The sequence below is a fragment of the Bos javanicus genome, chromosome 1 (genome assembly GCF_032452875.1).
Source record: "Bos javanicus breed banteng chromosome 1, ARS-OSU_banteng_1.0, whole genome shotgun sequence".
NCBI classification, from domain to species: Eukaryota; Metazoa; Chordata; class Mammalia; order Artiodactyla; family Bovidae; genus Bos; species Bos javanicus.
The window spans coordinates 45479374-45502825 of NC_083868.1; the positions used below are offsets into that span (position 1 = coordinate 45479374).

Below are 23452 nucleotides of genomic sequence, written 5' to 3' on the forward strand. Positions count from 1 at the left end.
GTTTTACAGGTAGTCTTAGACTCCTGGGTTATGACATAGGTCAGTTTTCAAATCCCTTTGACTCCTGAACCCTTTTTAGTGTTAAAGTTAATGAACCTCAGAAATGGAAATCATTTCTTGAGTTTTATGTGATATATGAAGTAGTTTCAAGTAAAGGTAATTTTAGATTAGTACATTCAAATGTTGTAATGTTTATCTTAAGCACAGTGTTCATAATATGCAAAAAAATATTTTTTTCCCATTTTACAGACATACTATTTATGTTATGATAAATATGGCATACTATTTTTGTTCTTTTATGACAAATTTGGAACTGAAAGTAGTTTGGGGACCAAATATTAAATGTAGACTGAAATTTAAATATGGCTTGAAAGTAGATTTTTAAAACTTGCCTTCTCAACTTTTAATATTCTTAGATGTTACACTTTAAAAATATACACTTTTAAAAAACCACTTTTGTGTTTGCATGTAAGTTTCATAGGTTTTATAGATTCTGGATTACTGGCTATAAAGGGCTTAATAGAAGATGATTTTGTGGAAAAGTAGCATTGTATAATCTCTTGCAACCTTTAGATTCTGAAATACTCTAAATTTTGGAGTTTAATTTATAGTTATAGTTTAAATAAAGATGCCTTTCCCAATCATTTCCTGCTTTCTCCAGCCATATGGAATTGTGTTAATGGTAGATGACCTGATAAATATTTGGTGATTAATTAGTAATTTCTAGTTCTACCTCTAGATTTTAGAACATATTAAAAAGATTTGCTGAGATACAATGAGATCTTTACAGCCTCTTTATGATAAAGCCTTTGTATTCAGGTTAAAGCATATTGCCTTTTCCTGACCTGTCTCTCCACACAAAAATGAAAACTTTGACCGTTTTCCTAGAAGAAATTATAGATGTCGATATAACAACACTTGCATATAATTTTAGGTGCTTGAAGCATCTATAGAGTATTATGAAAGAAAGAAAGAAAGTCAAGTCACTTAGTCGTGTCCCACTCAGTCGTGTCCCACTCTTTGTGACCCCGTGGTAGCCTACCAGGCTCCTCCGTCCATGGGATTCTCCAGGCAAGAGTACTGGAGTGGGTTGCCATTTCCTTCTCCAGGGGATCTTCCCGACCTGAGGATTGAACCCGGGTCTCTGGCAATGCAGGCACATGCTCTACCATCTGAGCCACCAGAGAAGTCTTAGATCAAAATTCAATAAGTAGAGCCAGTACTGTGTAGAAATTACCTATAGATTTATAAGCTTTTTGTTTTTGGTGGAACAGCCTTTCTGTTCATTACTTCTTGCCACATATTGCTTTTCTTTATGAGTTTAATTCCATGTGTTCATATGTTTTATTGTTCACCTCTCACCTGTGTTAATGGAAAGAGATGTTAAAAATTGGTTTCTCCTCTGCATGTTGGAAATTATTTCATATATTGTTTCTTTATGTGGCCATCCTTCTAGTTACTGTGTCTTGAGTTGCCTAATGAACTGAATATGACATTCTGTGTTTTGTTTTTATAGACAGTTATAGTTTATTTTTTGTTTCCTCTCCTATACTTAGATTGCTTAACTCTTGATCCCGCTTCATTTTATGAAGTTTCCTAAGCTTTTAAGCTGTTAGAACATATTCTGATTTAGTAATCTTCTCAAGGGGGTCGGGGGGAACCAAAAACATAAAATAAGCTGCATCAGAAACTTTCAGAAACATCAGAAAAGTCTAGTTCACCAGAAAAAAGTACCGGTCAGCTGTCAGAGCTCTTTAGAATCCTGTGGCTTGCCCTCGCCCAAAACATGCAGCTACCTATGTCCTTCAGCACTCTGCCTCTGTAGTGGACTTGTTGGACAGTTGCTTTCCTCTGTGAGACAGATGATGTGTAGGTCACCTTCAGTACTGGATTGACCTGTTGCAGTATCTGTGCAGTAGCTACTGGAGCAGGTAGTAGGCTAGTGGGTATATATTGTGTTTCCTGATGAATTTAGTTTGCCATAAGTGGAAGGATGCATAGGTAGTGAAAGATAGCAGTGTGAAGGGAAATAATCCTAAAATTGGTGTCATATGCTCTTGGGATATGGTCTTGGAATTGAAGGAGGGAAGTTGGTGAGGACGATGGATGACTGGCAGACATTTTAAAGGAGTACTTATAAAAGTTTTCCTACCGAGATTTAGGAGATACTAATGTAACTAGAGGAATGATAAGAATAAAAGAGCTGCAAGCCCGTGTGTGCTTATAGTGCACTTGGTTCATAATATTTTTTCATAAGATCAATTTTGGTCATGATCACAGAGATGATCTAATGCTCATTTACTTGGTTGGTAACAGAAAGGAATTGATAACATCAGTTACTTCAGTAAATGGTTAGCAGTTTTCTTTTACTTGTTTAGTTTGTTTTATTTGTAATATTGTTTTATGTGTTGGCCTTAAGTATTTGTAATATTTTTTTATGTGTTGGCCTTAAGTATTTGTAATATTTTTTTATGTGTTGGCCTTAAGTATTTGTAATATTTTTTTAATATTACACATTTCTGTTTATAAAATGTATGTTATTCTTGAATCTGTTTTCTTTCACAAGGTGGTAGTATAAATGCGTGTTCAGAACCTTAGTATCCTTAGAAGAAAAGTGTGTGGTTTAAAATTTTTCCTGCTTATAATGTTTAAAATTCTACTTTGCAAAATATTTTATTATGGAAAAATTTTAATATATATGAAAGTAGGCATAATAGTATAATGAACCCCATGAACCCTCACAACTTCACCAGTTGTCAACTCACAGTATCATGCCATCTATACTCACACATTTCCACTCTTCCCATGTTATTCTGAGCGCATTTCAGACACATATCTTTTATCTGTAATAAGTATTTTAAAGGAAGACGTTGTAAATTAAAATATGTGTTGGCTTGAGGTTTCCATGTACCGACAGATAATGAACCAATAGATAAGTAGAAGTAAAGCATAAAAGTTGATAATCATAACTTTATTTAAAAATGTTTTTATCCTTTTAGAAAATAAAGCATTAGTGCACAGTATGTGTCTGATACTAGGATATATGTCATAGCACTCCAAAAAGAACGGTAAAATGTTTCTCTGTGTAAAGATGCTTGTATTTTTTTTTCTCATCTGATAATTCTTAAGAATGTACATAGATACAGTTTTTTATAAAAGCTATTACTTATCTTTCATTTCTTTTTGACCTTGCCCCCCATTTTACAAAAAGTATAAATAGCAACAAAGAAGAAAGGAAGATTATAATCTTGTACTCAGAGATACCCTCACCATTCCAGACTTTATGCACATATGTATTTTGCTATCATGTATTTTTTAGGCCTTATTGAATATAGATAAAATAGAAACAAGTTTTTGGTTATTTCTTTTATAGATACTGTGGATGGTAGGGAAGAAAAGCCTGCTGCTGCTGATTCTTCTGGTAAACAGTCTACTCAGGTTATGGCAGCAAGTATGTCAGCTTTTGATCCTTTAAAAAACCAAGATGAAATCAATAAAAATGTCATGTCAGCGTTTGGCTTAACAGATGATCAGGTTTCAGGTAAGTTAGTGCCTTCCTTGCATCCTTTATTCTCCCTCTCCTTCCTTTCTTCCCCTTCCTTCTTTAATAGAAGATAACTTGCAAATGGTGAAGTGCTCAAATCTTACGGGTTCATTTTAGGAAGTCTTTACGTATGTATACACTATGTAAAACACCAGCAAGATCAAGATGCAGATGGTTTCCAGCTCCTGCAAAGCTTTCTCATGCCCTCTCTCAGTCAGTAGAACGCTCCTCTTTAAAGAATAAACCTGTGATTGGTTCAAGTAACTTTTATCAAAAGTAGAATTCAGAGGGTTTATTTTTTAAAAAATATGAATCATTTTATAATCTTATTTCAGATTTCTTGCTGGACTTAAATTATGTTTGATGGTTTAATCTCTCTTCTGATCTTAAATTAGGGAAATTTAAATGTAGAGTTCTGGACAGTTTAGAAAGTGCTTTTATTTGAATGTTTTTAACCTTAAAACAGTGTCTTTACTGTGCTTTCTTTGTATATTTTGGGCATCATTTCTTCAACATTTTTTCTGCTTTTTCTCTTGGGATTCCTATTACACATCCATTGGAGAGCTTGATGTTATCCCATGGGTTTCTGAGGTTCCTTTTTCTTCACTCTTTTTTCTCTGTGTTGTTCTGATTGAATGATTCCTGTTGATCTCTCTTTAAGTTCACTAGTGTTTTTCCTTTCATTGCCAATCTGCTGTTAAACCTTTCTAGTGAATTTTCCCTTTCATTTATTGTGCTTTCAGCTCTAGAATTTCCATTTGGTTGTTTTTATAGTTTTAATTTTTTTTCTGTTAAGATTCCTTACCTTTTCATTCATTAATATTGTTTTAGTATTAATCACTCAGTTGTATCTGACTCTGCAAACCCACCAGGCTCCTCTATCCGTGGAATTCCCCAGGCAAGAATAGTGAACTGGGTAGCCATTCTCTTCTCTAGGGGATCTTCCTGACCCAGGGATCAAACCTGGGTCTTCTGCATTGCAGGCAGATTTTTATCATCTGAGACACCAAGGGAAGCCCTTAGGTGGTTAAGATTGTATTTCTCTTCAATTTCTTAAGGTATTTTTGTTTTAGATTCTTGTGAGGATTTTTTGTTACTGTTGCTCTAATATTTACTCACACTACTCCCGTTTTCACCCAGAGTGAAGCCGCTGACTGCTTCAGCTCTGACTCAGCTCTGCTCAGTCCTTTCAGCTCTAGATGCTGCTTTTTATTCTGTACCCTCTTGGTGTCACCCTCTCTCCACCTAATTCTGTGGTCAGCTCGGGCTTTGGAGCTTATATTCAGATTTTAGATCTCATTTCTTCTCGTTCCTTCCTGAATGGGCTTTCCTCAAATTTCTAGCTATGTAGCCAACCATGAAGTTAACACTGGTTTTCTGCAGTTGAAACTGCAGAGATCACAGTTTGCTGTTCTTACCCATTGTAATTCCATTGAGGGTAAACTCTTTCCTGGTGTTCGCCAACATTTGGCTGACTTCCAATAATTTCAAGTAGTTGTTTTTGTCTTCTTTGACCAGGGTTTTAAATTGTTATTTTTGGGTAGGTTTCACCTGATCAGTTTACTTTGTCATTATCAGTAACTGAAAAAATAGGATTTTCTATTAATTTTCTTTTTCTTTGAGACTTTTATGGGGTTATTTATCAAAGAGAATTGTGTGTGTAACATTCTGGAAAAGACAGCTACTTGTATATCATGTATGTTGTTGGCAAAAGAAGACATCAGATAAGTGGTCTATCTGAAAAACAAACTTTTTGTAGATTAACTGAAACACAAGTTAATATTACAGCTTCTTAATATTTAAGACTTCAGGATAAGCCAGGTGGAGGGAGTAAATAGTTATATATGAAGTTGGGCTTAAAAGTTTAATTAAGAATATAGTATAGACCAGAATAATATGATTACTATGATTCATATTGTATTTGAAGGCCATTTTTCTGGTAGCTTTGTATATTGAATTGAAGTAGGAAAAACTACACATAGAAAATGCCAGGGTTCTTTGTAGTTACTTGGGTTATGATGTGAAAAACTCAGTAGCAGTAGTGAATGTAGACATGGGAAGGAGGGATAAAATATTAACAATAGGATAAGCAACATTAATAGCTTACATGCAGGGGAGAAAAGAATTGAAGTAGTATTTTTTTAGAATAATAACATAGTGTCTTTGTGTTATCTGTGTTACCCTTCTTGGGGATGTGTGTGTATGTATTTGTCTAATGTTGATAAATATCAGTGAAATGGTGGTGCACAGGAGTGATCATACATTTTACTCTGGCACTCATCAGTTTCTCTTGCACTACCAGTACCGTTATCCTAGTTTTAGGTTCTCATGAATACCTGAACTGTCAGCTTCCAACTGTATGCCTGATACAGTGCTAGTAAGTTTTGGGTTAGACCAGTTGAAAGGATAGAGGTTTGGCCTCAGGGAAATTAGTCTGCTACTAATAACAAGTACTTATGTAGGGCTTTTTAAGTGGTAATCACTTTTATAAGTTCTTGTTATATAATCACTTTTAAATTTTCATTTAAAATACATTTTATATTAGCCATATTGATATATTTAATATATTTTAACAATATTTTAATGTTTATTTTTAATATATATTTTTGTTGAGGTATAGCTGATGCTATGATATTATGTGAAGTTTCAGATGTTCAACATAGTGATTTACAATTTTTAAAGGTTATGTTTTATTTATGGTTATTATAAAATATTGGCTATATTTTCTGTGATATAATATATTCTTATAGCTTACTTACTGTATATATAATAGTTTAGACCTCTTAATTCCCCTATGCCTCTTGCCCCTCCCCATAAAATTACTTTTATAAGCACTTGCTATAAGCTCTTATTAACTCATAATCCTTATGTAATCTTAGGAAGTAGGAATTAGTATTGCTTTTGTTACAGATGAGGAAACTGAAGCACAGAAAGAGATCAAGTAGCAAGCCTGGATTTACAGAGCTACTAAGTGGCAGCATTGGGATTTGAACCGAGGCAGTCTGGCTCCAAAACCAGTGTTTCTAATCATACTATTCTGTATTGCACAAACAAAAATAACTTAAAGAAACAAATTTTTGTCTTCAGAATGTCTGTTTTGCTCATTATATAGTATTAGAACTACAGCAGATTCTCTCCATTTACTTCTTTGTTCATTATTTTAAAAGAATTTTGAGTGGTTCCATGTATATTTTAAGAGGTAGACTTTGTGAGACAGAATCAGAAAGGTGCCTGGCCAAAAGAACTCCTAGTCTAAGAGGGAAGACTTTTCTGTTTAAAAATGCAGAGTGGAAGTTGGTAAAGTCTTAATAGAAGTATACTCTATAGAAGTTCACAAGTGGAGAAAAGTATTTTTGAGTGAAGAAAGCTCACTAGAAGTGTGGAGGACTATTTAAGGAATGTTTTAGATAGGTAAAACTGGTACTGTGGAAGGAATGGCAATTAATGATCACTTGGGGGAATGAATAGGATTGTATAAAGGGGTGGATATTTTGTAGTGCAGAGGTGAGTTTAAGACTCAGGAATGTAGCACTACACTCTATAGGGAAGGATTTCTAGTCGTAGCTTTGGATTCTTGTGAGATTGGAGCAAAGGAAAAAGTATATATACACACATCAGTTTAGAAGGCTGCCTTTGGGTTATGCTTATTCTGTAGTACTTTACTTTTAGTCTCTTAACCAAATTTACTAATTGAGCTTGTTGGGGACAGATCTTGTATTAGAAACTGAGCTGACTTTTCATGACCACCCAGGGCCTCCCAGTGCTCCTGCAGAAGACCGGTCAGGAACTCCCGACAGCATTGCTTCCTCCTCCTCCGCAGCTCACCCACCAGGAGTTCAGCCACAGCAGCCACCATATACAGGAGCTCAGACTCAAGCAGGTCAGAGTGAAGGTAAAATAGAGCTTAAAGCACATGTGCGGAAAGTTACATGTGCAGAAATGTTTATTATGACATTTTTGGTAATGGTGAAAAGCTTACATGTTCATTCATGCTGTGAACACAATTGTCAATATTTTTGACCTACTGATGTAGTATGCTTTCGGGTTAAAAAACTGAATAGAACAATGTCAGGTATGCTTCTGAACATTGAAAAGAAAAAAAAACCTAAAGTATAAGGCATAATTTTTAGGTTCTATTTTATTTCCTTCTCCCCTCCCGTCTTGCAACTGTGTATGATTTTTGTAATTTAAAAAGATTTAAAAAACAAAGGTAAAGCATAACTTCAGTTTTTTTTTAAAGATAAATAGCCCTTTATATTTTTATGCAGTTAGCAATAAGTCTTTTATAGAAAAAGCAGTGTATTTTAAATCAGACTTTTTCCTCTCTAAATATCATGTCCTCAGATGAGCAGTTTAATCTCTCTGGGTTTTGATATTCTCCCACAGAAAAGTGAACCGAATCAGTGGTTTTCAGAGAATGTCTTAAGTCCTAAATGAAACAGAATGTAAAAAAGCTCAGTCGTTAAACAAGTAAGGGGTCATTGCTGTTGTTGAAGGAAATTGCAAGCGCAGAATAGCAGTCACTGAGGTGCCTCATTGAAACCCTTGGAAGCGCTGCAGAACATGCCCTCAGACTTACTGATTTAGGGTTCCTTCTAGATGGTCAGATAGTCTTTCTTTGGATTGCCTGTGCATGTTAGGCCTTTTAAAGCCCCATATTTTACTTTAAAGGTCACCAGGTGGTGCTCTATCTGTATAAAGGGGTCAGGTAGTGTGATAAGATGTATTTTCAGCACCAGAAGCAAGTGACTGAGTTTATCAGTCAAGTTAAGTAAATCTCCCAAAACAGCCTTAAATGAAGGGGCACTTTTGTAATAGATTCTTAATTATTTTGGGTACTTTTAGATTTGTCCCGTTGGATGAATTGGATGAATGGTAGTGATAGGAACCAGCAGGTGTCATTTTGCTGAGAAATGAGTAGTTTGGGAAGAATTTTCTTATTGTTGAAGCCTCTTCTCAACCAACTTTAGTTCTAGTCTTTTCTTTTGTACCAAGGTGCAGCTGCCAGAACTGGACCAGTTAGAATTGAAGCAGATGTGTCTGAAACAGGGAAAAGCAGAGTTTGGATATGATGGGAGTTTAATGGCTATATCAGGTGAACTAACATCTTTAAAAAAGAAAAAAGCAATCCATTTTTAGCCACGTATACGGCTGTAGGATGGGAGTTGGAAGGGTAATTGTACCAAATTATGTTTGCTGTTCACTTATAAAGGAAAGGGATTTAAGGATCTGCTAATAATATCTCAAATTATTCTTTCAAGGGTTTATCTTAATTGAAAGTTTATTTTCAAATAGGTAAATTTTTAAAATATAAAAGGATATACAGTGGAAATTGGAAAATGCTATCTCTCACTTCTGACACCCAGCAACCAAGTTCCCTTTTTCCGAGTCATCAGATTGACACCATATGGTGGCATTAATTATATGCCTTCTTAAAGCTGTTACTTTTTAGTGTACATTAAAACTTACAGTAGAAAAAATTGTATAGTTACTAATGTGACATCAGTCAATAGATTAGCATTTTAGAGGTGAATCTCTAGATCATTGGTGTTCAAAAGAAATACTGTGGAAGCTATATATGATTTTAAATTTTCTACTAGCCGCATTAAAAAATTTTTTTAATGGTAAAATTAATTTTTGTTATATATTTAATTTAATCTCGTATATCCAGTGTATTAGCATGTAATCATTATTAAAAACATTCTGGTTTTCATACTACATATTGGAAATCTGGAGTGTGACTGATTTGAAACACTTCACAATACGTATAGCATATCATGGTTAAGACTGGCTACTTTAATGAATACCTTTTGATATATGCGAAATATATAATGAGTTCCTGGTATCACCATTTAGTTAGATCAGCTGCTGGTTATGCTTTGAGCAGAATAACCAACAGAAGTACAAATCTGTTACTAATAATTAACATATAAATCTCTTAGAATGTGAAATAATAATCTAAAATAAATAATTCTGAGTTATTTAAATTCCATAAGAGGGATCTTGGATTTGTAAATATTTTTCCTAAGGATTTAAGTCTTAATATATTGTTCATTTAAAAGGATCAAAATGTTAAGCGTCATGAAAAGAAACAAAATGGACAGTATTATCCTTTTTCAGTGAAGCAAGTGCTTCTGTTACTGGAAAACTATGTGACTTGAGCCAAAAACACAATAAAGTGGTGAGGATACAGAGAAGAGCACTTAAAAGTCAACGAAGACTAGAAAGTATTGCTGTTTGAGAAGCAAAAAGATGACAAAGATATAATTGGAATCTGTAAAATCATATGCTAATATAATGGATAAGTAGCTTTTATTATGTAAATTATAAAATTTGTATGTTTTGAAACATACAAAAGTAAAGATAACTTCATGTTTCTTTCATGTAGCTTAATGTTTTAACATTCCATCTTTCTTGTCCTGTATCCCCCCCCAGCTTTTCACTCAGCCATTTCAGTATGCATGTCTAAATGTTATTCTTTTCTTTTTAATGTCACCACCATGTCACTATTTACCTAACAATATTATGGTTCTTTTTAAAAATATTTTATTGAAGTATGGTTGATTTACAATGTTGTGTATTTCTGCTATACAGCAAAGTCACTCAGTTATACATGTATATATTCTTTTTCATTATGGTTTAAGTGATTAAGTGATTCCTAATGTCAGCACATACTATATTTGAATTTTTGTAGTTGTCTCATAGTTACTTTGTTACATTTGGGGGCTTTTTCAAATTAAGGGTCTCCCAAGATTCACATTTTTCATTTAATTATGTGTCTTCAGTCTTTTATTTTTTTAATAGCTGTCAACCCTACATGTTTCTAAAGTCAAAACTATGTATGTGAACGTGCTGTTTAACAGTTTATGCTAAAACATAGATACTTAAAACAGCAAAAAATTATTATCTCACAGTTTCAGAATCAAGGATCTGGGAGAAGCTTAGCTTGAAGGTTTTGGTTAAGGGTTTCTTGTGAGGTTACAGTCATCTGAAGCTTAATTTGAACTGAAGAATTCATATCTTAAGATGACTCCTTCATACGGTTGTTGGCAAGAGACTACATTTCTTCACCAAATGGATCTCATGGGCTTCCTGGGTGACTTCATGACACGGAAACTTCCACCAGAGCCAGTGGTCAAGACAGAGTAAAAGGAGATATTTGTCTTTCTCAACTTGTCCTCAGAAATATCATTTCATGTATTCTAATGGTATATGTTGTTCTGTCACCCAGTCCTGTCTGACTCTGTGACCCCATGGACTTCAGCATGCCAGGTCCTGATGGTATATATATAGATCAGCCTGATTCAGTGTGAGGGGACTACACCTGAGAATGAATACACATGTATTTATTGCTTGTTGTTTGCCATTTTTTTGTATGGTGGAGTTAATCTTTCTAATTTCTAAAAATATGAGGATACCAACCCATTATCTTATATTATACCTGTGCAGGAGTCATTGAGGGTCATTATAGAGGCTGACTACCAATCTGTGTCACACATATAGTCCCAGAATCCTCACCATTACTCTTTGCTTCATCCTATTCTCTTTCTCCTAGGTAATATGTTTTATTGCTTTTACTTTTTTCTATCATCGATTCTGAAAATACAATGCACAAAACATAGCTTATATATATATATATTTTTTTTTTTTTTTTTTCCCCTCAAATCATAAACTTACTGTGAACTATGTTGGCACCTTGCTTTTTCACTTAATATATCCTGTAGCTTTCTCCTTCAATTAGGTCAGGTTGTTCCTCCTCATTTACAACTGAACACAGACTTCTTAATTTTCAGAATACTGTGACAGAGAATGAGAGTTCCATTTTGGACTTGAAGGAAGTGTGTTTAAAATAAGAGAAATACTTTGTTGAGATAGTGTTTAATCCCCAGGGCATTTTCACAAGGAGTTTGAAGCAAATTAAGAAAAAAATGGAGCACTTGCTTCAAGAAGAGTTGTAGTACCTGTTACTTTTTATTGAGGAAAATGATTTGACTTAAAATTTTGAGTGGGGAGTTTCTGGGCTCCTTGGCAGCAGTCTACTGTATGGAGCTTTAATCTCAGACTTTTTGATGATACCTAAGTTAATATTTGTATTAAATGAGATAACATGTATGAAACTCCTTAAATAGCAATCTAGAGTTATGCCTGGGTTTTGGTGATGGTTCTTACTAGCTATGATGCATAGACCCCAGGTAAGTTGCTTATTCTTTTTTATACCTGAAATAGGGACTGCTAATGAGGTTGACTTTTCCCTTCATATATTCATTGCATGTTCTTTGCTCATTTTTGTATTGTAAAGTTAATCCTTCTGTTTTGTAAGAATTAGAACCCATTGTCAAATGCTACATGTATTTCCCCCCTTTATCATATTTCTGTATCAGATCCTTGTCACTTCTGTTCCAAAATTTAGTTTTGAGATATAATCTAGGCAACTTGAGATACAGTTAAGGCAGTATCTTCTAAAAGGTGGTTAGCTTCTGTAGTAGTTTTTATGTTGTCTATAAATCTCAAAGTGTTAAGAAAGTGTTTAACAAACTTCTTGTCGGTTTTTGTATTTGGGAAGAGGATTAATAACTTAAAAATAAGCAAATTTTTCTTTTTTTTGAAAAATTTTAATTGGAGGATAATTGCTTTACAATGCTGTATTACTTTCTGTTGTATGACTGTGTGAATCAGCTATAAGCATATGTATATCCCCTCCCTTTTAAGCCTGCCTGCCCCCCGCACCCCACCGTGCTCATCCCAGCCCTCTAGGTCATCACAGAGCACTGAGCTGAGCTCCCTGTGTTATACAGCAGCTTCCCACTAGCTGCTTTGCATGTGGTAGTGTATATATGTCAGTGCTACTCTTTCAGTTTTATTCCTATCATGAAAGCATACCACTACTTGCTAGGAAAGAAGCTAGCTGTCAGTAGGGGCATAACGTATTCAGTGCTGCAGTACAGAAGACTGGACACCCCGTCTAGTAAAGTGGGTTTCGTCTTGAGATTTCAGCTGTGAGAACTAGCTATTTCCTGTACCTCAGTTTGAATGGCACTAGATAATGCATTGACTTTTAGTCACTGTCTTTTTCTGCTGAAAGTATACTATTTACCTATAGTCTTTTGATTAACAGTAGGTAATTTGAATACTTTTAAAGTATCAGCAACATAAAGTTGTTTTAAAGATTTAAATACTAGCTAGGTTTTTAAAAAATTTAAGTGCTAGTTAGATATTACAGCAAGTTTTATTGCTGCTCTAGGCATTAGGTCTAGCCAAATCCACCATTGGAACAACTGTAAGTGGTGTAGAGGGGTTTAAGATGTGAACCAGTAAGTACTTACATGTTTGGAAATCACAGCAGCTATTCATGGTATTTGTCCCTTTTTTCACATTTTTCTTTATTGATTTTTACTGAACATTAGTAGTACATATCTTTTGGCAGTTGAGTTTGAAAATCTTTGTTTTTTGGAGTTCTGAAGTAACCACTCATTATTTGATGTCAGAGTTCTCCACAGTTAATCCACAGCAGAGTTGCCACACTTGTCAAATTGTTCTTTGTTCTCTTCTTCATAGATATTTAAAGAGGAACAAACACAATCTGTGTCTTAGTTCTCTGAGTGTATATGTGTGTGAATGGGGAGAGAATTAAAGGTGCCTTAAAGATGTTTCTCTTCTGCTGAGTTAAACCTGCCTCTGCCCTGTCTCATCCCCAGGTCAGATGTACCAGCAGTACTCGCAGCAGCCCGGCTATGGCACTCAGCAGCCACAGGCGCCCCCCCAGGCGCCGCAGCAGTACGGTATTCAGTATTCAGGTGAGCAGGTGCCCAGAGAGAGCTGTGTCTATATTCATGAAACCTTAAAATTCCTTCCTCCTGGGTCCTTGATTTGTTATAGTAAGTATTAAGTATTTATTTTTTTGGGGGGGGAATAACATTTGTATCATTTATTTATAAATACTTTACATAGAAATTTTACTGTAAATCACCATTTCAGTTCCAGTGGGCAGGTAAAACACAGTCATAGTAGATGATTCAGTAATAACCTGTAGTATAAAGAAGTTTTTAATATCTCCTACTCATGTGATCAACTTACCTGCTTGGTGATGTAGAGCAAAATGCACAATTTTTTTTCCTCTTTTTTATGTAGCACATTATCCCAGTGTACTCTAGTACCTGGAAAAACTTAACAGTTCCCTCATATGTAAAAAGAGGTGATCTTATTAAATAAGAACCAAATTAAGCTACATAGGTTTTTAAATCTCCCAGAAGTATGTAGGAATACTAAAAACAGTCCATAAAAGTAGAGTTGTGTGAAATGTAATTCAGACAACTAAGAACATAAAAATCTCTCAGTATAGCTTTGAATGTCATAATTCAAATAATTATAATTTGGGTAATTTTTACCTTTGTTATATGAGAATTTATGTTCAACTCTTATAGTCAAATATTTTAAGTATCAGAATTTCAACTAATTTTAAAAAATTACAAAAAAATTACAAAAATGAGCTGTGAACACACAATAAATACATGGGGGGAAGTTAGCCTCATTGTCAGTCCCTATTTCAGGTACAGAAAGGTTAAGCAACTTACCTTGGGTCAGTACATCACAGCTAGTAGGAACCATCATTGGAAGCCAGGCATAACTCTAGAGCATTATTTTAAAAGGAGTTTTTGTACACATTCTCATTTAATATAAATGTTAACCTAGGTATCATTGAAAAGTCTGAGATTGAAGCTCCACATAGTAGACTGTTGCCAGTGAGCCAAAGGAACTCCCACTCAAAGAAGTCTAAAATCATGTTCCTCAATAGAAAATGACAGGGGACAACTATTCTTAAAGCAAGTACATTGCTCTGTTATTTTTTATTTTTCTAATCTACTTGAAACTCATTGTGAAAACACCACCCCTTCATTTAAAAGTTTCAGAGACCATGTGGTCCCCAAAGCCTAGAATGTTTATTATCTGGTCCTTTATAGAAAAACATTTGCTGACTCCCTGAATTAGACCATAAAATTCTACCATTGTAGTTTGACATATTTTAACACAAAGATTTGGATTGGATTTGCTATAGAGTGACTTAACCTGTAGCTGCTAGTTTTTATATAAACTAGGTGGAATGAATTTAAACTTGGACTATAATATTGGGGGAAGGTTATTTTCAGAATGCAGTCTTTTAGAGAAAATCTGTTACCAATTATATATTGGCAATTTGTAGAAATAATAAGTTTTTTTCACTGTTGTCTAATCCAGGCAATTCCCATCTTCACCATGCTTCAGAATCACCTGGAGAGGTGTTTCTTAAAACTTACAGGTGCCTGAGCTCTACTCCTAGAGATCTTGTTTTATTTGGTTGAGGGTGGGGTACAGGCACTGATATCTTAAATGGTTTGCAGGTCATTCTAAAGTGTAGTGAGAATTGGGAACCACTGATCTTGTCTTACCCACTCATTTTATAAATGAGGCAACTAGGGTCCAAAGAGTTGTGATGCATCGAAGGACAAGCAGCTATTTAGTGGGGGACTAGACCAGAACCTGGTACACTTGACTTTGCAGTTAATGACTTACTTCCCTACATCATTCTCACTCTCTCAGCACCAACCAGAGCTTGGCAGACTTTTCTGTTATAAAAAACGAAATAGTAAATATTTTAGGCTTTATGGATCACGTGACTTTTTGTCCTTAATTTTACTTTATTCAGACAACCACACAATCTCCATTTTTTGCCATTTATGGTGATTTTCACCAAAGTTATTTTGTTTTTCAAGGGAGGGGATAGTGGTGGAAGGAAGGATTTTTATATATACAGAGGTATTTTATATTATGGTCAAAGACAGTAGATTGCTAATGAAACAGCAACTTAGGCTCTTAGGCAGTATCCTCTCTCTTGAAAAATAAAGATTTAGTTGTCCCCAGAGTCTGTTGAAAAGCCAGTTTAGATATCAGTTGGCAGGATGAAAACACAGCTTTTTTTTTTTTTTTGCTCACAGTCTTAAATTGAATAGACATTTTCAGTATAAAACCTCCTGTTTCTCCAAAAACTTACAGTAAAAAAATTTTTATGTTTTTATGTAGAGGATAGAAGAAATTGTATGACATCAATGTTTTTTCATGAATTTAGTTTGATTTAGGTGCTGCCATGAGTAAAATGCATTAGGTATTTGAGTTACTTGTTAAAAATTAAGCTTGCTCATAATGATTAGTTAGGATCTTCACTGAGTAAAGTTTAGTTCTTTTCAAAGTATTATTTTTGTATTTCTGATCCTGCTAGTCCTATTAACTTGAAATTGGGAGATATGGAAACAGTCACCTAAATACTCTGCTTGGAGACTGTTAGTGCTTGTGGTAACATTGGACCATCTTTGGCACTCTGCTGGTTTGGCAGTTTTCCTCTGACCTTTTCCAGTTTTATTCATGGACTATGTCAAAAGCTTTCTTTCATGAGTAAATTTTGAACCCAGGTTCAAGGTGAGTTCAGAATATACTCAGTTAATTCAATCCTTTTTATTTTTTTTTAATGCAGGGTTGTACATATTTTAATAATTTTCTTATGTATCTGGTATTTAATGCTGACAGGATTCCAGTCAATGGAGAGGTTTCATTGCAAGTAGCTGCAGGTGTGTTTCATGGTAGAGATAAAAGTTTTTAGTGAAGCAGACCTTTTCTTTTAAAAAGCTTTACATCCTAGTACCTAATGAATATAGATGTTCATTTTTGTGGGGCAGTATGATGTGCTTTCTGTTGTTACTGCTATTGTAAAGGCAAACCATGATACCAAATCTAAAAGATTTTAAGGATTGTGAAAATGGCACTTAATGTTTATTCTTAAATGTTTTATTAATTTTTATAGGATGAATAAGCCTAAAAAGCATCTCACTAACATAGTAAGTTGTATTTGTAGCAGCATTGTTTCATTTAAAAACATTCATTCTCTACAATGTGTTTTTATTTGGTACTGTTATTAAACAGGCCCCTCAAAACCAGGTTAATGACTAGCTTTTGAATTAATTCTGACATTTGTCATTTGAGCATATACTCTATACTGGGAGTTATGCTAGAACAGGCGTTTACTCTCAGGGATTATACAGTCTAGGAGGAGTTGAAGTAGAAGAAATATATATATATAGTGGTTTTCATTTTAGAGGGTTTACAAAATTGTCTAGAAAATGCTTCTTTGTTACTATATGGTATTGAAATATAAAATCCACTACTCTACTTGGTGCTTAAATACTTAGGATTAAGTTTGTTGAATTTCTCATTTATTATTATTTTTTTTGTCCATAACAGTAAGACTAATTCTCTGGAAAATGTTCACCAAAAGAAAAAGTAAGAGGTATATGTTTTGCCTTTTCAGCAGGCTATAGTCAGCAGACTGGACCCCAACAACCTCAGCAGTTCCCAGGATATGGCCAGCAACCAACTTCCCAGGCACCGGCACCTGCCTTTTCTGGTCAGCCTCAGCAACTGCCTGCTCAACCTCCACAGCAGTATCAGGCGAGCAGTTACCCTCAACAAACTTACACTACCCAAACTTCTCAGCCCACTAATTACACTGTGGCCCCTGCCTCACAACCGGGAATGGCTCCAAGCCAACCCGGGGCCTACCAGCCAAGACCAGGTTTCACCCCACCTCCTGGAAGTACCATGACCCCTCTTGCAAGTGGGTCTAACCCATATGCACGTAGCCGTCCTCCCTTTGGTCAGGGCTATACCCAACCTGGACCAGGTTATCGATAAAGAGGCTCAGTTACACTGATGAATGTAGCTGCTAGCTGTTTGCCTCCCAAAAGACTCCAATACTACTATTTTAATTTGTATTGAAGTTCAGGAATTTAAAAAGCAGAGCATTTTTTTATGATACCATTATTGCTGTTAATTGAAAGTATAATTTACTGGAAGAAAAAAGACCAAAATGGAAGTTTTTTTCCTCCCCTGCTTAGAAGTATAGCAGCTTCCTACTTATTTTGGAACACTACTCTTACATGTGTGCAAAGTGATTGATTTTCTAGCTTGCCTTGTCCAGAGGATATTAAAATGCTAGGTTGAAGTTCAGCCCTCTTACTTGGCTTTTTATTATTAACACGATGTACTAAAGTAGATCCCTTTGAGAAGACTAGCTATTATGTATAAAATGTAACATTGATAGGTTAATAAAGATGATTGAATCCATTAGTGGTCTTGTAACTTAATTTAGTCTTTGGTATTCTATATATGCGTATATATGAGAAAAATCCTTAATGATGTTTTTGGTCTTGAAATACATTTTATTTTAGGCCTTTCTATTCAAAGAAGCACAGTGCTGTTGTATTCTGTCCTGATTTTGGTTTTAAATGACAAAACTTTAAAATAGATCAAGACTAGCATTATATATAAACACAGTAGATACAATATTAAAAGATGAAAGGGAGCTTGGTAGATTCTAAACAACCTGTGAGTTTCCTTATAGAAATCAACCATTTAGAAATGAAGAACTCAGTCTTAAAAAAAACTACATCTCTTTATTGCAGAGTTTATACTGTTTGAAAAATATAAAATGAAGTATTGATAAAACTGAAGCATGTTCAAAGGTAAGCACAGAAAGGTCCTTTAAGAATGAGGGCACCAATGCAGCATTCCTGTCTTCCTCCCCAATGAAGGAGAGTAATACTGTTTTAAATAAAAATAAGTCAGATTTTCATTACAGGTTGTTAGAATTAAGAAAACAGCCTCTGATACATTCATTCCCTAGAGATCTTCTGTGTAAAAATAGAGTAAATATCATAAAATGGTAGGCTTCTCATCATGGATTATCCTTTTATGCTTAGACTTTGCTACAGTCTTTGGATACAGCTTGATTAGAATTAAAAACAGTATGAACACAACTGCTTAAAAAAATAGTTTGACAAAGAACATTCAGACATTGTAGCATACTTACGGGTAGAGAAAGCACAAAATACGTATTTTTGAAATAATATATCAAATTTTCAATTCCATTTTCAACTGAAATTTACTGATTCAAACAACCTTTGCAATAATTTGTAGATAATTAATGAAATGTATATTTGCATGAATGGCTATTTAAATGCTTCAAAAGTTACTCAGCTGTTACTAAAAAGTTGAAGTTTAAATAAACATGTGAATATTAGGACCTTTTCTCCCCAGATATAATATGTTGATGATAATTTGATCTAATAAGTTAAGCCAAGTAGAGATTTATGGAATTAACAGTAGGAAGAGTACACAATAAATGGAAATATTTTTTTAAAGTATATTAGTTTTTTGATGTTAATTTTGTTATAAAAGTATCTCAGAACATCATTACAACAGTGTGATAAATAATATACAAATGATCTCTTAAAATACCATGAATAGGGAGCCAGCTTCCCCAAAAATGTTATTCTGTTAATATCAATATCTTGCTTTCTTAAAATGACTTTGTAAAACCTGATAAATATTCTTAGCAATCTTTCTAATAAACATCTAATATTGCTATTAGATTTTAAAATTTTATACATAGTAAACAAAAGAGCTTTAAATGCATGTGGCAAATACCATACTGTTTCCAATTATTTTTTGAAACGATGAAACAGAAGGCACTTTTGAATGTGACTGCAGCATCTACCATTTTCCAGGAATTGTGGTCCCACATTCATACCACTGGACATAATTGATTTGAGTGTGACCACCGATTTCTCCAAATTGGACTGGTTCCTGACGAACTGCTCTGAAATAGCCTAAGAGGGAAATAATTAAAATTAATAGCTGCTGTGTTATATGTTTTGTCCTCATAGATTGAAGGGTGCCTTTGAATGCTTGAAGGTTAGTCTAGGTGAAGCAGAGGGTTTTAGACAGTGGATAGCAACAGAGGCCCCAGTGTCTTTCCTGAGGTGGTAATGGTGGGCTAAACATACGGATGCCTAGGATGGGTTGGTACTATTGATACTTGAGAGAAAGCTGAAATGAAAAGGGACAGGAGTTGGAAGGGTTTTATGTTTGAGTGTCATTGACCAAGTTCAGTATACACTGTTCTACGTGAAAGTGTACTTTCTGCACATTGTAGCCTAGAGGTAGTCTGAAGAAGTGACCTGGGTAGAGAGGTGTGTTGTGCTAAAATGTTAGGAAACGAAAGGGTAGGTCTAAGATTGCTAAATGTCTAGAATTAAAATTTGGTGAAATCATCCTTCAAGGACCCTACACTAAATGATTTAAAATTTTGCTGAGAATGTAAAATGTTATGGAAATAGATAGAACTTACCTTTTCTATCTAGTTCCTGTGCGGCTATAGTTTCAATTTTCTGTTAATGAGTTCACAGATCTTATTCAGTCATCTTTTACTATGGTTGCTATTTTTAATGCCAGTGACCAAAATATGTAGCTAAAAAGACCAATCAAATGATTTTAAGTATTTAACAAGTCTCTCTTGGTAGCTCCTGAGTAATAATGGATATATAATTTACCCTCTCCTACCCTACCTGGACAGGGATTGATTTTCAGTCTTTTTAGTCCTCATGACACAGCTTGGTGCTAAAGTGTCTTTAGAAAGTTGCAGTGATTAGTCACTTCTTAGCAGAATTCTTCTATTTTAATTGTGTAGTTATATAATTATTTATAAGGCAAAAAATATTTTTCCTTTTATGATAGTAGGAAAGTGAAAGTGTGAGTTGCTCTGTTGTGTCCGACTCTTCGCAGCCCCATGGACTGTAGCCCTCCAGATTCCTCTGTCCGTGGGATTCTCCAGGCAAGAATACTGGAGTGTGTTGCCATGTCCTTCTCCATGATAGTAGTAAAGCTTTAATTTTTTTTAGGAAGGAATTAAAACCTGCCTGTGTGCTGAGTATGACAAATTATAAAGGTAGTACATGAATGATTTAAGTTTGGGAAAAGTTTCTTTCAATAGCTGCTTTTGCAGATTCAGGTTTTCTTAAAGTAGAATGTATGTGTAAGCAACAGAGTCTTGAGGAATGGGGTGAAAGTTGAGAAACTTCTATTAAAGTCTTCATGTTAAGGTCTTATGTAGACAGTCTTTTTTTCTTTGGCAGGTAGAGTAGGAAGACTACAGAATGATTTTTAAAGTGATTGCTTTGTTCAGCCTGAGGGCTTCCCTGGTGGCTCAGACAGGAAAGAATTCACCCTCCAATGCAGGAGACCTGGGTTTGATCCCTGGGTCCGGATGATACCCTGAAGGAGGAAATGACAACCCACTCTAGTATTCTTGCCTGGAGAATCCCATGGACAGAGGAGCTTGGTGGACTACAGTCCATGGGGTCACAAAGGTCAGACGTGACTGAGCAGCTGACACTTTAACTTTTTGCTCAGACTGAATGGTTTTTGGGTTCATTTGTAAAAGCCTCTTGCTTTTGAGCAAGCTCAGAAAACCTACCTTCTTTGGTGGGCAACTGGTCAGAAGAGAGTTGCTGTCCTGTGCGTCCATCTAAAAATGAGTCCACAAACTGGCAGTGATCTTCCCCGTGGCCTCTCTGATCGCCTATGTTATAAAATTTTCCTGGAAATTAAAAGGATCATGAGGTATTTCTTTGATTTGGGACAACTCTGAAATAAATTGTTTCAAATAATCTGTCTTCCATGTTCTTGTACTTCCCCACCTGTTCATTCTAGTTCAAGTCACAGTGTTCTTTAAGGGAACAATAGAATCTCCCAGCTGCATCCTTGCTTTTACTCTTGGCTTTCCCTATTCTTCCTCTCCTCCTCCTCTCACAGATTAGTCATCTTTTAAACATGCAACTCAGATAATAATTGCCTCGATCAATCTCTCTAGCAGTCTTCTGTTACACTCAGAATAAAACCCAGTCCCTACCCAATTTCCAAGCTCCACGTGATTACGCACGCCTGCCTGATCTTCCTGATCTTACTCAGCCTCAGCCATGCTGGTAAACTGGAGAGGGGTTTCTGCTACAGGTCTTCATGTTACCTTCCCTCTACTTCTGCTGCTTTATCCCTTGGTCTTTCTTGGTTCCTTCCCAGTTTTCTTCTCAGCTTACCTTTTCTTCTCAAAAGGTAAGTGTTACCTTTTGAGGAAAGCTTTTCCTAAACATTTTAACTAAAGGAGCTTTCATTCCATTCCACCATTTTCTTTCATCCCTTTTTTCCTTTGAAGTACTATGTGAAATTCTTATTTACATATTTGTTTTCTGTCTCTCCCCACTAGAAATGGTTGGGAATGCCAAGAAAATGACTTTGTAAAAGTCATGTGTTAATATGTAGCCAAGAGATTCACAGACTTATAAAAGGGGCAGGAACAGTCCTGCTTTGTCCCCAGCAACGTCAAAACAAAACATATATTATTTGTTAAATGATGGAACAAATATCTACCTTTCTATGTTGGGGTTTAAAATTACTACTGTATGAATACAGAAGAGGAAAGAACCCGTTTAGTCTGGAGCAAGGGGTTATAGCCCTTCTGGCTGATTGTCTTAACCTTGCTCTTGTCTCTGACAGACTTAAAATATTAAATAGGTCACACTCCTTCCATGATTATTGTTAGATACACTCGTTTTACTACCAGTAAGCTTTTCATTCTGGATTGGCTGTAACATAATTGAGCTTGGATATGACTAGTTTCTCTACATTCAACTTTGCCATGATGGCACTGTTTCGAATTGCATTTTCATTATTTACCTTCTTACAGCATTTCTCAGATCCTAAGATTCCAATAACACCTTACTCAAAAAGAAAACCCGTATTTCTGTCGTGTCTGGCAGAATCCATAGAAAAGTCTAGGTCACAGAATGCTACAGAGCATTTCCTGATCTTACCTGTGAGGGAGTCACTCAGGTAAATCTTGTATCTGAGAGAGTTGCACAGCTGCACCCCTACAAACTTCTTATACCATGTCCTTTTGACATACTGTTTGCCCTTACATTCTGAGTAAGAGTCTGAGTTAAAGGGTCTTTCGGTCCATATGGCATCTCTTCCCGCTGCATAAAGAAAGCACATGGTTTGAGTTTAGTATCTAACTTTGGGTCCTGAAGAGCTATCTTAAAAGCTTTTTTAAAAAGCAGTTTGCAAAGTTCATTGTCAACCTGCTGATACCTGGTTTTCTCCAGTGCTAAATATTGGAGTGAAAAAATACAGGTGTTTAAACACATAAGCCCCCCATTAATTTTCTGTTAATAGTGAGGTGAATCTTGGAGCAGTACGTGTCAAACTTGATTAGTTTCTGCAGTGCTCAACATAGCATCACGTTAGGAACAAAATTAGGTTTCTTTTTCTGAGATAAACTGTTTCAGTGTAAACAGTTGCTTTAATGTGACTTGTTATTAAAAATGGAGATGAGTTTGACAGAAAACAAAATTCTGTAAAGCAATTATCCTTCAATAAAAAAATAAAAGAATGGATAACCCTAACCCTACACAGTGGAATATAACACAGCAGTGAAAATAAATAAAGTCACAAACAAAAGTGGAATTGAGGGTGCTATATCTTAAACAGAAGATTTGAGCCAGTCTGTTATATGAATGAAAAGCAGGTTTCAGAATACTCAACTTGTTCCCAAAACATCATAGGCTGTCAGTATTACTGAACATTTTAGGTAAGCATTCACAGGTAATTGAAGAAGACTAAATGGACTAAAGTGAAATCATGACTAAAATTCTACCATGCCCATTTAGCTGAATCACTGTAGAAAAGCATGCAGTTGTGTTCTCATTGAGGTAGGTACTTACCAGAAACTGGCTCACTCACTCTTGGGTCAGCTGAGGAGAAATAGCAAACAGAGTCAGAGTTTATTAGGTAAGTCCCAGTATTCCAGTGATGTGGCAAAGAAGATGGGTGCTTAACAGATGTTATGGAGTCTTGGACAACATACACTCCTACTAAAGTCCAAACTTGAAAATTGTGAGTTTTGTTTTGGGGATGGTTCTGTGTTGGAGAAGCTCAGCTATGTCTTTTATATGTGGTTTAAGTAGTTAGGAGTCTTGTTTTGCTGTACTA

General features: G+C 35.2%; 2 protein-coding genes across 54 annotated transcripts in view; one reads left to right on the top strand and one right to left on the bottom strand.

The window, feature by feature from the left end:
* TFG (trafficking from ER to golgi regulator) overlaps positions 1-17692 on the top strand; it is a 32304-nt gene extending 14612 nt beyond the window's left edge. For 2 of the 4 annotated variants that reach the window (XM_061426662.1, XM_061426636.1), the window contains exons 5-8: positions 3374-3541; positions 7296-7436; positions 13240-13338; positions 16878-17692. In XM_061426662.1, coding sequence (XP_061282646.1) covers positions 3374-3541; positions 7296-7436; positions 13240-13338; positions 16878-17260 — 791 coding nt within the window. In that variant the 3' untranslated portion in view covers positions 17261-17692. The remainder of the gene's footprint in view (positions 1-3373; positions 3542-7295; positions 7437-13239; positions 13339-16877) is intronic. The other 2 variants (XM_061426648.1, XM_061426653.1) reach the window with 2 other exon arrangements.
* Positions 17693-18001: 309 nt separating this feature from the next.
* The window catches only part of ABI3BP (ABI family member 3 binding protein), a 293260-nt gene continuing 287809 nt past the window's right edge, over positions 18002-23452 (bottom strand). For all 50 annotated transcript variants that reach the window (XM_061426547.1, XM_061426450.1, XM_061426423.1 and 47 more), the window contains 4 exons: positions 23185-23214; positions 22276-22437; positions 20883-21005; positions 18002-19236 (listed from right to left, as the gene is read on the bottom strand). In XM_061426547.1, the coding sequence (XP_061282531.1) occupies positions 19121-19236; positions 20883-21005; positions 22276-22437; positions 23185-23214 (431 nt within the window). In that variant the 3' untranslated portion in view covers positions 18002-19120. The remainder of the gene's footprint in view (positions 19237-20882; positions 21006-22275; positions 22438-23184; positions 23215-23452) is intronic.